Genomic DNA, 13,292 nt, shown 5'->3' with positions numbered 1-13,292 from the left:
TGCCCTTTCTCCTGTCAGTCTCTTGGCTTTGTGTGACGTCTAGGTGTTTTGACACAGAATACAAATATTTCACAGTTGGTTAATGGTTTAGAGCATATCTTTCAAAGATTTACTTTTGCAATCACCTGGTGCCTTTAGTGAATGTGTTTGCCTTGTAAAGCCTCTCTGTTATGTGGCGAATATATCCACACACTCCCATACATGTATTCATTTTCTGTTGTTTATGAAATATCTCTGAGGGAAAATGAGTTTTGCTTTGGATAATGGTAGGGAGCCCTCTCCTAACCTTCTTCTTAGCAATGAGAACCTCCAGTGGCCCTGACAAACCTTATTTATCAGGTGCCAGGAGGGATGCACAGGGCTTGTCAGTGCTGGCAGCTGCATTAGCAGTTGTTTCTCCTCTCCAGGTAACCAGAACAAAACCCCTCCGTGGTGTTTTTTAAACTTCAGTTTAACTTGCAATAGTAGCTCAGTCGTGCAGTTCTTTCAGCTGATGAATTTGTGACCTTTAGCCACTGTACTAATTCCTCTAATTGTAAGTGGCAGGACAATTTCCCTGTTGCTGTTGTGTAAGAGATGCAGAGAAACTTGCCAAGAGCAGCCTGTGACTTTTAACTGCTGTATTAACAGCCCTTATGGAAACTAAAAAAAGCCAAGTTAGGCCAGTGATCAGCCCAGCAGAGCAACCTGAGCGATTGCAACAGCCCCAATAAATGAGAAAACTCACAGAGGATTTCCATCCTTCCTTCAGCATCCTCCCTGCTGGGAGGTGTGTGCAGCCACAGCAGCTCTGTGTGCCCCAGGGTGGGCTGGGGTGATGTGGGGAGGAATTCTGGGCTGCAGCTCGGGGAATGGGCTCGCAGGGAATGGCAGGAGGAGGTGGCACAGGAGCTTCACTGCTCAGGCTGTGCCCTGCTGAGGATAAACACCAGGGCCATTGTGATGGACAAGCTGGACCTCCTCCTTCCCAGTAATAACACTGTTATCATCTTCCCAGACAACACAAATAATGAGGTAGTGGCTTAACGAGGCAGTTCCTCAACCCTTTATAAGTAGAGCCTTGTTTCCTTGGAAAAGGATAAATCTCTAATCTGCTGGGTATAGCTCTGCTCTAAGGGTTTTTATTTGCAACTAAGTAAAATGTCAGGGTAAGCTTGGAATATTTGTCTGATGCATTCACATTCACTTCATCCTATTTTGTTTGCTTGAATGTCCTTGTTTAACGTTGTGGCATCTTGTTTTGCAGTTGCTTTAGGGTCACCTGTGGCAGGTGAGGGGAAGCAGATGAAGAGTGTCTGTAGCAGCTCAGGGCCCAGCAGCCCCTTCCCAACAGCAGCCAGGAGCAGATGCTGGGTAGGAAAGAGCAAGATGCAGCAAACACAGCCTGAGCTTCCCCTAAATGTGCTCTCAGCAGCCTGGGGCAGAGCTCCTGCCTTTGCCTAAGCCTGATTTAGGGAGCAGAGGGAGCAATATTCCCTCTGGAGTCCAACACTTCACGTTTTCCTTGCCAGGCTAATGGCAATTTTGAGCCCTTTTGTTTTTCTCCAGTTTTCCAAACTTTTGCTGATAGAGAACCCTGAATTAATCTTCAGGCCTTTTGGGTATTGGATTACACTCTGTCCCACTCCTTTCTGTGACAGCAGTGCTGGAACTGGCATGGGATGCTAATCCTTCTGTACCTATTCACTCAGTCGTAGAGGAAAATGCATGAAAGCAAATTGCTAGTCCAAGCTAAATTTAGATTTATTCAGTTGGAGTTAATTATAATCTTTATTTAGTCCCAAGCGATGCCTTCTTATCATACACTTATTATAGCTGAGAAAATTAATTTTTATTCTACCATAAAGGTGAATGTAATAATCTGGGTTCAGGGAAGGGATTACTTTAATAAGATTTATAGGCAGCCTTTCAGACAGCACGGTTTTATTACTATCTGTAGGTGGCCTTGCTGCACATATGTCTTTCAGTATGGGTGACTGTGCAAAATGCAGGCAAGCTAAAAACTCTAGAAAGCACCAGCTCAGAAACTTCACCATCCAACTTAATCTGCTGGCAGTGGCAAGCAGGCAAAGCACTTGCCTTGCTTTGGAACACAATAACACAATTTATGGCTGAATGTGTAGCCTGGTCAGGGATTTCATTCATATGCATGGTTTAATTTCGCACTTAAAAATGTATTTTGGTAGACAAAAGATTTATGAGGCCAGAGATGTTGCTTTAAAGCTTTTTTGGAAGCAGAGCGCTGGGTAAACACAGGCATGTGGTTTCTCTGTTACTCCAGCCCATAAAAGCAGGTGTCTCTGTTATGTTTCCCACTGAACAAGGTTCAGAGGGAGCCACAAAAGCTTCTAAAAAACTTTTTGGAGGAGAAGCTTTAGTGTAGAGGGAGCCAAGAGCTCCCAAGAGCACGCAGCTCTGCCCCAGCCACCTTCAGAGCTCCTGGCAGGGCTGCTCCCTCACCCTGCAGATCCCAGGGGCTGGGACAGGGTGAGGAATTCTGCACATTCCCTGATTTGCTGAAAGGGAGGTTGGAGCGTGCCTGGGATTCTGCAATGGGATGGGGCAGCTGCAGAAGAGAGTGGCCAGAATGTGCAGCTGCAGAGGAGTCTGGGCAGCAGAAAGTTTGACTCAGACATTTGGAGATAAGGATGTGAGACACTGTCCCAAGCCAACAAAAGTTAATTAACCTCTCTTCACTTTGAGATGTTTGGATTAAGTTTCTTTTCTTAATTGCATCCTTTTTCTTGTCTTTCCAAACGAGCTGCTGGTCCAGCAATGTTTTGCAAAGCAAATCAGTGTCTCCACAAATGTGCAATCAGGATTGAATTAAGGACTGTGAATTGGTTGCAAGTCCTACATCAAGTTCTAGCCTTACATGAAATTAGGATAAGAGGAAGAGAGAATGAGAAAAGCTTTAAGGGATTTTATCATCTTTTCTCACACTATTATTTTTTATATCTTGACAGCTTCTGGTCTAACTTTAATGTTAAAAATATACTGGGAGCCCCTCTTAACTCTTTCTTTCATTATCATTTGTATTTTCAATTTATTCTGTTACAGCTGAAAACACCAATTGTCGTTATGGCTCTTTTTCTGTGCCAGTGGAGCTCACTGGATAACCAAGGCAAACATTAAAGGAGTAAGGCTTCTTTGTGAATGGAAGGTGATGGAATTTTTCCTCCTTTAGTTGGGTGATGGAATTTTACCCCTCAGGGGGACTGTGGAGGGTTCTCCTCATTTTCCTTATGAATGTAAAACTGAGGAGATGAGTCACAGGATGGGCTCTGAATGTAGGAAGTAAACAGTGACATCCTCCTTTCCTGGGCATTTCATTACACTTGGAGTGAGTCAGGGAGAGCATGAGCTGGGTGCTCATCCAGGCTCCCAAAATCCTCTCCAAGCCAGGCTTAGCCTACTCACAGTGCTCAAATGATAAATAAACTCATAGTAGACTTCCACACTCTCTAATCTTCCTCCTCCTCCTCCTCCTCCTGGCTCAGGAGTCAGAGCTTTCCCAGCTGTGGCCAGGGCAAATCTCCCTTGCACAGCTTCTCATAGCTGGGATCTCTGAGCAGCATCCCTGGCTGTATCAGAGGCAGTGACCTACACAGCTGCTCCAGATGAATTATTTTCCTATCATTTATGAGTTCCAGAATAGCTTTCCTTGTGTAGACAGCCTATTCTGGGATACAGTGTGTTTTTATTCAAGGCTAATGCCTGCAATTCCAGGACAAAATAATTATTATGAATAGAGCCATTTTTATAGTGGAATAATGTACATGTGTAGTTTGATCTTTATGGTGTTTCAGTGAGGGCTGCTGGGAGGGGCTGGTGATTTTTCTCCTGTACAGACAAGCCATTGATTGCCTCTATGAGTCATGGATAACATCATAGCACTTACTGGCACCACATTACTTGAAATTATTCCTCTTTTACAAAGAGGAGTGTCTGTATCAGCTCGCTGTACAGTTCTGATGATGCTGCAGGAAAGATGAATTTTAACATTTTCACAGTTTTTCCACAGGTGCAGGATTGGCTTCTTGTTTGTTTTCAGAGAAAAAGGATATTGAAAGAGTTGCAATTTTAAACAGTTGTTGTTCCTTGCACCTCCAGCTTCAGAATTACTGATAGCTTATGGAAGACTTGGCTCCTGTTAAGTAGTTTGCTAAAGCAGAGACAAGATTTAGGTGTGAAATTTCGATTTATGTTCCATCAGGAGCTATTTTCCTTTTTAGCTACAAAAAGATAGTTTTAAAAGAATTTCCTCTTACTACAACTTAAAATAGATGCATTGTCTTTAACACCGCCCTGCCACTGCCACCACTGCCTTCCAGAAGAATATTTGTTTTATTTCTTATTAAAAAGCATGAATTCTGAGAAATGTAGCTTTGATGAAATCTGGAGTTCCTTGAATGGCAGATTTTTATTGCACAGTCTGACCTGCAGCTGTGGCTTTGCATCTCTTTTAGTCCTGTGCCACTTTTTGTGGCGGCAGCCCAGGGTCAAGTGAGATTAAAACCAAAAATGATGGATAATTTTATGATTAGATAAAAAAAATATCAAGAGAAAAGAACAGAAGCTTCATTTGAGCTGAGCAGGGTCAGGCACAGGAAGGGGCACCTGGAGAGAACCTGTTACAAGGTCAAAGTTTTTCCAAAATTCCAACTAAATATCTCAATTGACATCCAACAGTGTTTGATTTCCACACATCTCCCCTCAACACCCCCAGTGCCCCAGCAGGCTGAGCAAACCAGGCTGTTCTGTGTCAGAAAGCTCTGGGGATGCTCATTTGGTCTCCATTTACTTTTCCTCAGCTCTTGCTCTCTTTTGGTACCTAATTAGAACTAACCCACGTTCTGGTCTAATGTTCTGCCCTCTTTGATCTTGCTGGATTGCTTATTAAAGGAGCAGGTGATTTTTTCATTGCATTATTGCACACCAGAAAGCTCCAAAAGTGTCTGGTTTCTGATGGCTGCTGTGAGGAGATTGATGCCATGGTGCTGACATGCTGAATTAAAAAGGTGGGGTGTTGGCCTGCCATCATATGAAGTATTTCTTTTTAGATCTTCCTACAACATCATAAAATGCTGCTAAATTCAGATATCATATTTTGTTGCAGGCTGGTTCTAGGACAAAGCCCAGCCCTGTCTACTGATGTTTATGACTTCCCATATAAGCCTTCAGACAAAATTTGTATCTCATTTTGTTTGAGTTACAGCAGGATGATATCCTAGTCCTCGTACCAGTTCTGAGCAGAGGCACTGAAAAGTTGCCACTGTAATGAAATGGAGGAAAGGGAAAAACATCCCTTTTAAACTTCCTGTAAATCACTGCCTGAGAGAGATAAAATATCTGCATAAAGTGTGTGTGGGAGTCCTGTAATGTAAACACAAATGCATTTAAGCCTTGTCTTGTTTTTGGTTTGCAGCTATGTCAGTGTTTAAATCTCCTCTGCATCCTGGGGTGCCTTGGGGGAAGGAGATTTTAGCTCTTGCTCCAGGAATCAGAGGGTCCTCTTGCTGCTCTGGCTCCTTGCTTATCTGCTTGGCTGCTTATCTGTACAGCTGCCACGTTTTTATGATAAATAAAAACTTTCAAATGTGGTTCAATTTAGTTACAATTAATCCAGAAAGGGGCTTGTCTGCATTTGAATTTTTTGCAGAGAAAAAAATACCTTTTCTTCCCTGCCTGCCTCAGCTTTCCCAGGATCAGAGTCCACTTTCTGCTCCTGAGTTGGGAAGTTGCAGGATGGCAGGATGTGTCATAGTGCCCTATAAATACATCACAGAGCACAAACAGGGCAGCTAAAATGTCCCTTGGTGACTTTCCACCTGGGGAGGGAGAGCAGCCACTGCCCATCATCCACAGGTGGATGAAAGATGTGGAGGGGAAGGACCTAGGTCAGTTTTCCTGACTAGAAAATTGGTTTTCCCACGTGTGATGCTGATGTTTCTCATCACCTGGGTTTCTGCATTTCACCGTGGGCTGTGCTGGTTTGTTCCAGAGCTGGGCTGGTGGCAGGGGACACCCAGGTGGGGCTGCATTTGCCTGCTGTGAAAAACGAGGTTCACTCGTTTAATAAATAATAAAAAGTTTAATATAAATAAAAAGACAGTTAGGAGACAAAGATAATAAATGGTTAAAACAGCCAGGTGCCCTGGCACGCTACCAGGAGCACACCTGGTATCTTTGGAACACCCCTTTTACCCCATTGTGCTGTTGGGTTTTAATGCATATTCAAACTTTTCTAAGAATTAGTTTGCGTGGCCACTCCCCAGCTCTGCCTTTTTAGAGCACGTGCATTTGTTCTTAATTTCTCATTTATCTTCTTTTTATTTGGGCTGGGGTTCCTTCTTCTACAGGTGGGCAGTGTTGATAGCAGCCTAGGCCACATCATCTGTTCCCTGGAGGTTATTTTGCTTTGTACAGAACATTCCCCTAAAGTCTAAAATTCTTCTTGACCCACGCCTAAAATTTGCTAGCAGGAGAAAAAGACATAGCAAAAGCATATAACACATAACATTCATCTTAATACTTGCAAAAGCCAATATCACAATCTGGATTTATAACCCTGTGGAGCTGAGAGGAAGCCCTGACCTGATCCCCACCTGCAGTGCTGAGAGAGGAGATTGTTGGTAGAGAGTTTCCTGCTGAGAATTTTTTTTTTGGCAGCTTTTGTATATTTTTGCAGGTTTACTCATTCCCAAGAATATTCCAATGGCTGAGAAAAGCCCCTTGACACAAGTAAATATACAGCAAAAGTAAAGGCAAAAGTATTGTGGTGAAATGAGAGGCATTTAAACACCTGTAGATAATATCAAACTATCAAAAAACAAATGAGCAGAATTTCAGCTGAGAGCAAGAGCGGGACAAAGTCAAATGGATGGGATTTGCCTTAGAATCTGTCTTTGATAAATGTAGGCTTTAAAAATACACAACCTGAAAAAAATAGCTTAAATATTAGAGCTTTTATCTCTGCTAAATTGTGGCTGCAAGTATCTGAGTCATCTGGCTTGAGCAGGTGTAATTGTTTGTGTGCTGTGTATCTGCTCTGCCCAGCCCTGACAAACACTGAAATCACCACTGGGCTTCAGAGAGACAACGAGAGCTTTGACCTTAGGCTCTGTCACTGTGCCTTTGTTATCTCTGTGCATTATGGAACTGCTGCATTTTAATTCCTTGGGTTTGTGTTTGTTTCCTCGGAGCAGTCCCAGGAGCTCGGGTTCACCGGCTTTTTGTTGGAGAGTACGAATTGTTAGTTTGAAAGAGCCACTGTTTCTGCTAGAATCACAGCCCAGACTGAATATATCTCACTATTAATTAGAGATCAGCCCAAACAAAGATGTCTGTTTGATCCCTCCCTCCCTCTGGAATCTTTTCTTTCCTGGGAAAAATCGCTCAGCGCTGGCTGGAGGATTGACCATTGTGTTAGAGAGAAACTTCAGTGGTTTCTGAATGTGTTCCATTCTCCTCAGGAATTAAACCAAAAAAATCCTTCTAAGTGTCTGAGAACCTTCTGTGTGTGAAGGATTTCTCCTTCTCTCCTTCAGGTTCACCTTTCCTCTAAATCCATCCCACTGAGACCTCTATCAAACCCCATACATTTTAGTGGGAAAAGTTTTGGTTTCAAGAACATGAAGTTTTTATCAGGTTCTCACTAACTTCCAAGCTGCTGACCTGGCAGAATGGATTGGGAGTGATGCAGATGTTCAATCTTCATTGCTTTGTGTGTTAGTGATGGTAGATTAAAGAAAATGTTCAGTTTTTACTGCTTAAACTGTTCTGTTTTACTGCTACTAATATTCAATATGCCAGTTTCTTAGGCACATTGAAACAGGGGTGAGAAGCTGAAAGTTTGATCTGATGATAAAAAAAAAATAAATAAATAGAGTGCCAGTAAAAAGTTTTGGAAGTTAGTTTGGGATCTGGCCAATCAATCCTCTCTTTGTGGTAGCCAGTAGTTGATTAATGGCTTTCAAGCAGATAACAGATTGGGGAAGGTGGAAAGGGAGCTGTAGAGCTGATGCAGTGTTTCCAGGCTGAGCTTTGAACAAAAGTGTTATTCCATGGTGCCTGTGTCAGATTGTTCTGTAATTGTGGCCAGCAGTATTGATCCCCTGTAATCCATTGCTTTTGTCAGAAACTGAGGCCGTGCTAAGCAAACATTTGAGTTGTGTTTCTGTTTCCTTTTCTCTTTGGCCTGCAGTGGTGGAGAGCCGAGGAGGGATCATGGACAGCATCCAGAGATTCTCAAACCTGCCAACGTATCTCCCTGCGAGCCCTCACGTCTCCAACGCTGATATTTTCTTCTTCCTCAAAGAAGCCAACCAGGATATCATGAGGAACTCCAGTTTGCAGTCTAGGGTGGATTCATTCTTTATATACAAAGCCAAGCAGCCACCTGTCCTAAATGCCACGTACGGACCCTTTTCTGTTGAACAACCCGTTCCCTTGGACCTCATGCTGACTTCTGCATCTTTTGGTTTCACAAATAAATTCACTTTTAATTGGAAATTAAAATCCCACATAATCAACAGCTCAATCTATTCCAACAAACCTAAAATACAAACCTTGTTCTATATTGCGGGGAAGGACTGGGATGACTACGACTCTGAGGAGATGCTGCCTTGTGTGAAGATGTTTGCTTTCCTGGAGTCCAGAGAAGTGGTGGCCAGCTGTAGATTGACAGGCCACCTAGGATTATGTGTTGTGGAGTTGGAATTGTCTCCCAGCTGGTTCAGCTCCCCTCCACCTCTGGTTTCAGAGGAAACATCCTCCCTGGAAGGGATTACTGTGGAGCTCTTCTATAAGATTTATTCAGTGGATGGGGAATGCTCTCCAGAGGATGCAAAATGGGAAAACAATATCCATGCAGGTGAAGAGAACGAACACCAAGCTTTGTCAGCTATGGAGAGGATTGGTAGCATCGTTGTTTACCCAAATCAAGACAAATTAAAGCAATCTTCACTGAGGGTGGATGAAAATATCCTTATTCACTTGCCACTCAGCCCAGTCAGAGAGGGTGACATTGTGACCTTCCATGTTTTCCTGGCTGATTACTCACTAGCAGACCAGTTTGTATTAAGGTAAGAGAATTTTTTATGTATTGTATGCAAAACAGATAGGGGCAAATCAATGCTGGGTGTAAATCTTTGGTTATGTTTAATGTTTTCATGAGAGAACTTCTGCATTTCCTCTTTAGTAAGGGAAAACTGTAAGTAGTCTTGAATTATCTGTGTGGATGACACTTTTTGGAACATGGGCATTGATTTTAAAGCATGGGCTATAAATGTTGGTTTGATTATTTTTTGTTTTAATTTAATGTTTGCTTCCAGTCATAATTCTGCCTCTTAAATTCTGCCTCTGTAAGTCAGCCAGGGCAACAGCTGCGATGTGTTTTGCTGAAGAGTTTGCAGGAGGGTTTTCTGTTTCTTTGGTGAAGTTTCCTCTGTTTTTATCAACTTTATTATCATCATCTTTCCAAAATGTACAGGCTACATCTTGCACAGGTCAAATGTGGTGAGAACTCTTTTGTTGCATTGTGCAGAGGGGAGCTGAGAGGTGAGAAAATGAGCTCAGACTCTGTAGGAATCCTTTGGCAGAGCCAGGATTTGGGGCCAAACTTTGCAAGTTGTCTTCAGTTTTCCTGTGAGATCATTCAAGCTTTTGATTGCTTGTTTCGTGGCCCATTTTTGTTTTTTAAGTTTGGGGACTCTGTTGACCTTTCCTTGTGAATCTGTCTGTAATAGGAGAGTTCAGGCATTTCTCACCACCCCCAGGGTTAGTGCTGTGTATTTGTTGTGTCCTTGGCTGTCAGACTCTGGGTTCAGAGCTGCACAGGGACCAAATTCAGAGAGAAATGTGAGCCAAACTGGGGGAATAAAAGGGCCAAAAGGTAATTGGAAAGTGTCATGTGCTGTAAGGATGTGAGACTCTTGGGAAAGGAGGAGCTGCAGCCCATGCAAGGAAACCTCAGAGCAGATTTGTGCCTTACTTCCAACTTCTTGATCCGGGAACAACAGGAGCAGAACATGACAGAAGTGCACTTTGGGGACAGATGTTGAGAAAACAGACAGCAAACCTTATGCAGCACTTTAAAATCATTCAGCATTTGTGAAATAGCACATGCATATTAATAAACTTACAGATTGCTGCCTGAACGGGGACAAGTGGTTCACAGCACAGCTCTGCTAAGAGGGGAAAATATGTGAGAAATATAATGGGGTTTAACCAAACTTTAAAAGGTTTGGGTCAGGAAGGGTCTTCCTTTAAACATAACTTATTGGTGCTTTTCCATGGATTTCCTGTTTTTAATTTGTTAAATATGGATTTGGCCAGCATCCATCACCAGTAGATGGACTGGCCTCACGGAGCAGTCGGGTTTCTGCAGGCATCTATTGATCCCCGGTGCTATAGCAGAGAGATTATAGAATTTGCCTAAGGCTCTGCAAGGATTTAACCTCAGCTCTTAATTCTCAGGGTTTTGTTCTCTTCCCCACACCACAGATAAAATTCCCAAGGTATTAGACACAGCCTAAGACGAGGATGTTTTCCTTCCACTGGAATTTCTAAAATAGCATTTACCTCATAAATAATGGTGCAAGGGTAAAGTTTTGATATTTCTGCTGGCCAGGAAATAATCAAAAACTTCTTCAAAAAGAGACACTTGAAATGCCGTCTTTCAAAAGCAAAACAGGTCCTGGAAGCACAGAGCAAGTGACTAACCTGGGTTTTCAGGGAAGCAGAAAATGAAGGAGCAGACTGGGATGATCCACAAGAGACCTGAGCTTGTCCCACAGCCCATGGGATTTGCATGGCTCCAGCTGCCAGCTGTTCTCCCAACATGTGGAACGTCCATCTCAGTGCTCCCCAGCTGCTGGGAAGGCAGGCAGGTTTCCATGGGGATTTCCTTCTTTGAAAAGTGTATGGAATCTGTTCATCTCCAGGAAATGTTTCTGTTACAATAAATCAGCATGTTTTACGTGCCCAGAAATATTTCCTTGGAAAATTCACTATTGGCTCTCTGTAGTCTAGCCTGTCTGGGTTTTTATTTGGCTTTGCTTGCATTGTGCTTGTCATCAGAGAAACCTGAAAGTATTTTTATTTCCCATTCAGTTGAATGCTGAAAATGAGAGGCAGAATGCAATTCTGCCCTTCAGAATGGAAAGAGTCCTTTGCAACTGATGCTGTGATTAGTTTGAATGATATATGTTGGGTCCAGGGAGAGATTTTCCAGCTGAAGTTTGCATGGAAGGCAGGGAATGATGCTGAGGGAAAGAGAAGCACTACAGTGTCTACATCTAATTTATGCAGTTTCCCTCACCAGCTTTCCCTGTCTTTCTGCTCAATGCTAATGTCTGTGAAAAACCAGAAGGTTCTTATATACATAGAATTTGTGTGTGTTATAGCCAGAGAAAAATACATTGAAGTGAATGTTTGCCTTGGGAAATATATTTTTGCCTAATATAACTGATAGTTTTTAATCATATCTGTTGTAAGTGTAGCAGGGTCTGGCTCATATGAGAGGATAGATCAAAACCAAGTCATTCTCAGCACAGCATTTGATGGCAGCCTTGAGCTCTGACAGGATGCAAAGGAGCAGATATGCTCAATTTTATGCACCTCTTTACTATTTCATGCTGTGTTGCATAGTATTTTATTTTATGCTGGATTTTTCCTAGCAGAACTGACTTCAATTCTCATATGGGAACTGATTCTTTTTTGTTTTGGTGAAATCTGTGATTCTTAACCAAGCTTGGAAACGGAAGAGCAGTTGGAAGCAGTTCCTTGATTCAGCAATGTGTTGAGAGACACCTGCTTGTTAGATCCTCATCCTCCCCATCGTGTCACTCACAGGGTGACACTGCAGCTTGTTTGTGAAGCTCCAGCTATCACTCCAGCCCCTTCCAGCTGTCCAAACTGATTTGGCTTGCCTTGAGCAAAGTCTTGCTCGGTTGTTTTCGCTCAATAACTTGAATTTCAGGTGGAGTTGGTGCTGTGTTTTAAATAAAATGCATTTGTTTCTTTTCCTACTGGATTCCAGCCAGGGTGGCTGGGTGTCAGTGAAGGCCAGGGATGTGTCAGGGGGCAGAATTTGGGCTAAGGGTGCATTTAGAGCCTTTGCTGTGCCTGCCACTCGTGTTGCTGCCTCTGTTGACAGATGATCTATACATGTGTGCCATGAAATGCTTGTGACACTGGAGATTAATTTGTGGCCTTGCTGGTGTGATCTGTGCTGCAAAATTCACCATCTGGGAAGATAAATTTTGCCCATTATGTTTGGTGGCTTGTCACTAAGCATAGTTTAACTGTAAAGGCAGGTGGAATGGGCTGTGTTGCCATGATTAAACTCTTTTATGGGCCACCTTGTTAAAAAAAAAATAAATAAGGGTGAAAATGAAGGACAGCTTTGAGATTCCAGCAGGACTCACACAGACTTCAGTGTCACAAATTTTCAGGCATTTTTTGTCCTTTGACATGCTGGAGTATCTCTGTTTCCTTCTTCACTGACAAACTTAGATGAAATGTAGTAAATGAGGAAAGAAAAGATGGAAATCATGACTACAGAAGGGGTAACAGTAACTTTAGTGCTAATTGCTAAACAGAAGAAGTCTCCTGATACATGGAGGAGTTATAAAAGACACAGGAGAAAACAATTCCTGCTCAACTGGAAGAACAGAAATCTCATCTAATAGCACTGGGAATGGCTTCTGTTTCTTCTGTGGTGTTTGTTATTATTTAACTCCATCTTGAGACTCAGAGGATGTATTTAAAAGAAAAATGGGACTCAATTTGTACAGCAGGAGAACGTTTAATGAAATAAATGGACAATTGCCCCTTGGTTATAGGAAAGAAATGAGGACATTCTCTTTAGGAGTAAACAATGGATTTTTGGCCTGTTTTCCAAGTCTCCCCATCTAAACTGTCAGTGAGTGAGTGTCAGTGCTGCTCCTGAAAGCTGAGCATTAACAGCAAATTGTCACACACAAAATGTGGGTCTGTTGGCATCCTTTACACATCCCCAGCACCAACAACCCCTGCTCAGAGCAGAACTGGAGACTGGAGAAATTCCAGGAATAACAGCGAGGGGCTGGGAAGGGAAGCAGCAGCAGCTCAGGATGTGGAGCTGTGGCTGCAGGGACATGGCAGGACCCTGCTCAGGGACCTCTCTGTCACTCAGTGCCTTGGCAACCTCAGGAGAAGGATTATCCACTCCTCCCTGCCCTGCTCCACACAAAGCAGGGCAAAGATTGCCTTTGGACTGGGGGATGAACCAGGACAAGGTGTAATAC

General features: G+C 42.9%; 1 protein-coding gene across 1 annotated transcript in view; it reads left to right on the top strand.

Moving 5' to 3' along the window:
- The window catches only part of TMEM132B (transmembrane protein 132B), a 213,454-nt gene that overhangs the window by 51,908 nt on the left and 148,254 nt on the right, over window positions 1–13,292 (top strand). The window contains exon 2 of the mRNA XM_058851528.1: window positions 8,207–9,086. Within this exon, the coding sequence (XP_058707511.1) occupies window positions 8,207–9,086 (880 nt within the window). The remainder of the gene's footprint in view (window positions 1–8,206; window positions 9,087–13,292) is intronic.

The sequence above is a fragment of the Poecile atricapillus genome, chromosome 16 (genome assembly GCF_030490865.1).
Source record: "Poecile atricapillus isolate bPoeAtr1 chromosome 16, bPoeAtr1.hap1, whole genome shotgun sequence".
Lineage (NCBI taxonomy): Eukaryota > Metazoa > Chordata > Aves > Passeriformes > Paridae > Poecile > Poecile atricapillus.
The sequence above is the reverse complement of the archived record's forward strand: the minus strand, read 5'-3'. Positions and strand labels throughout refer to the sequence as shown.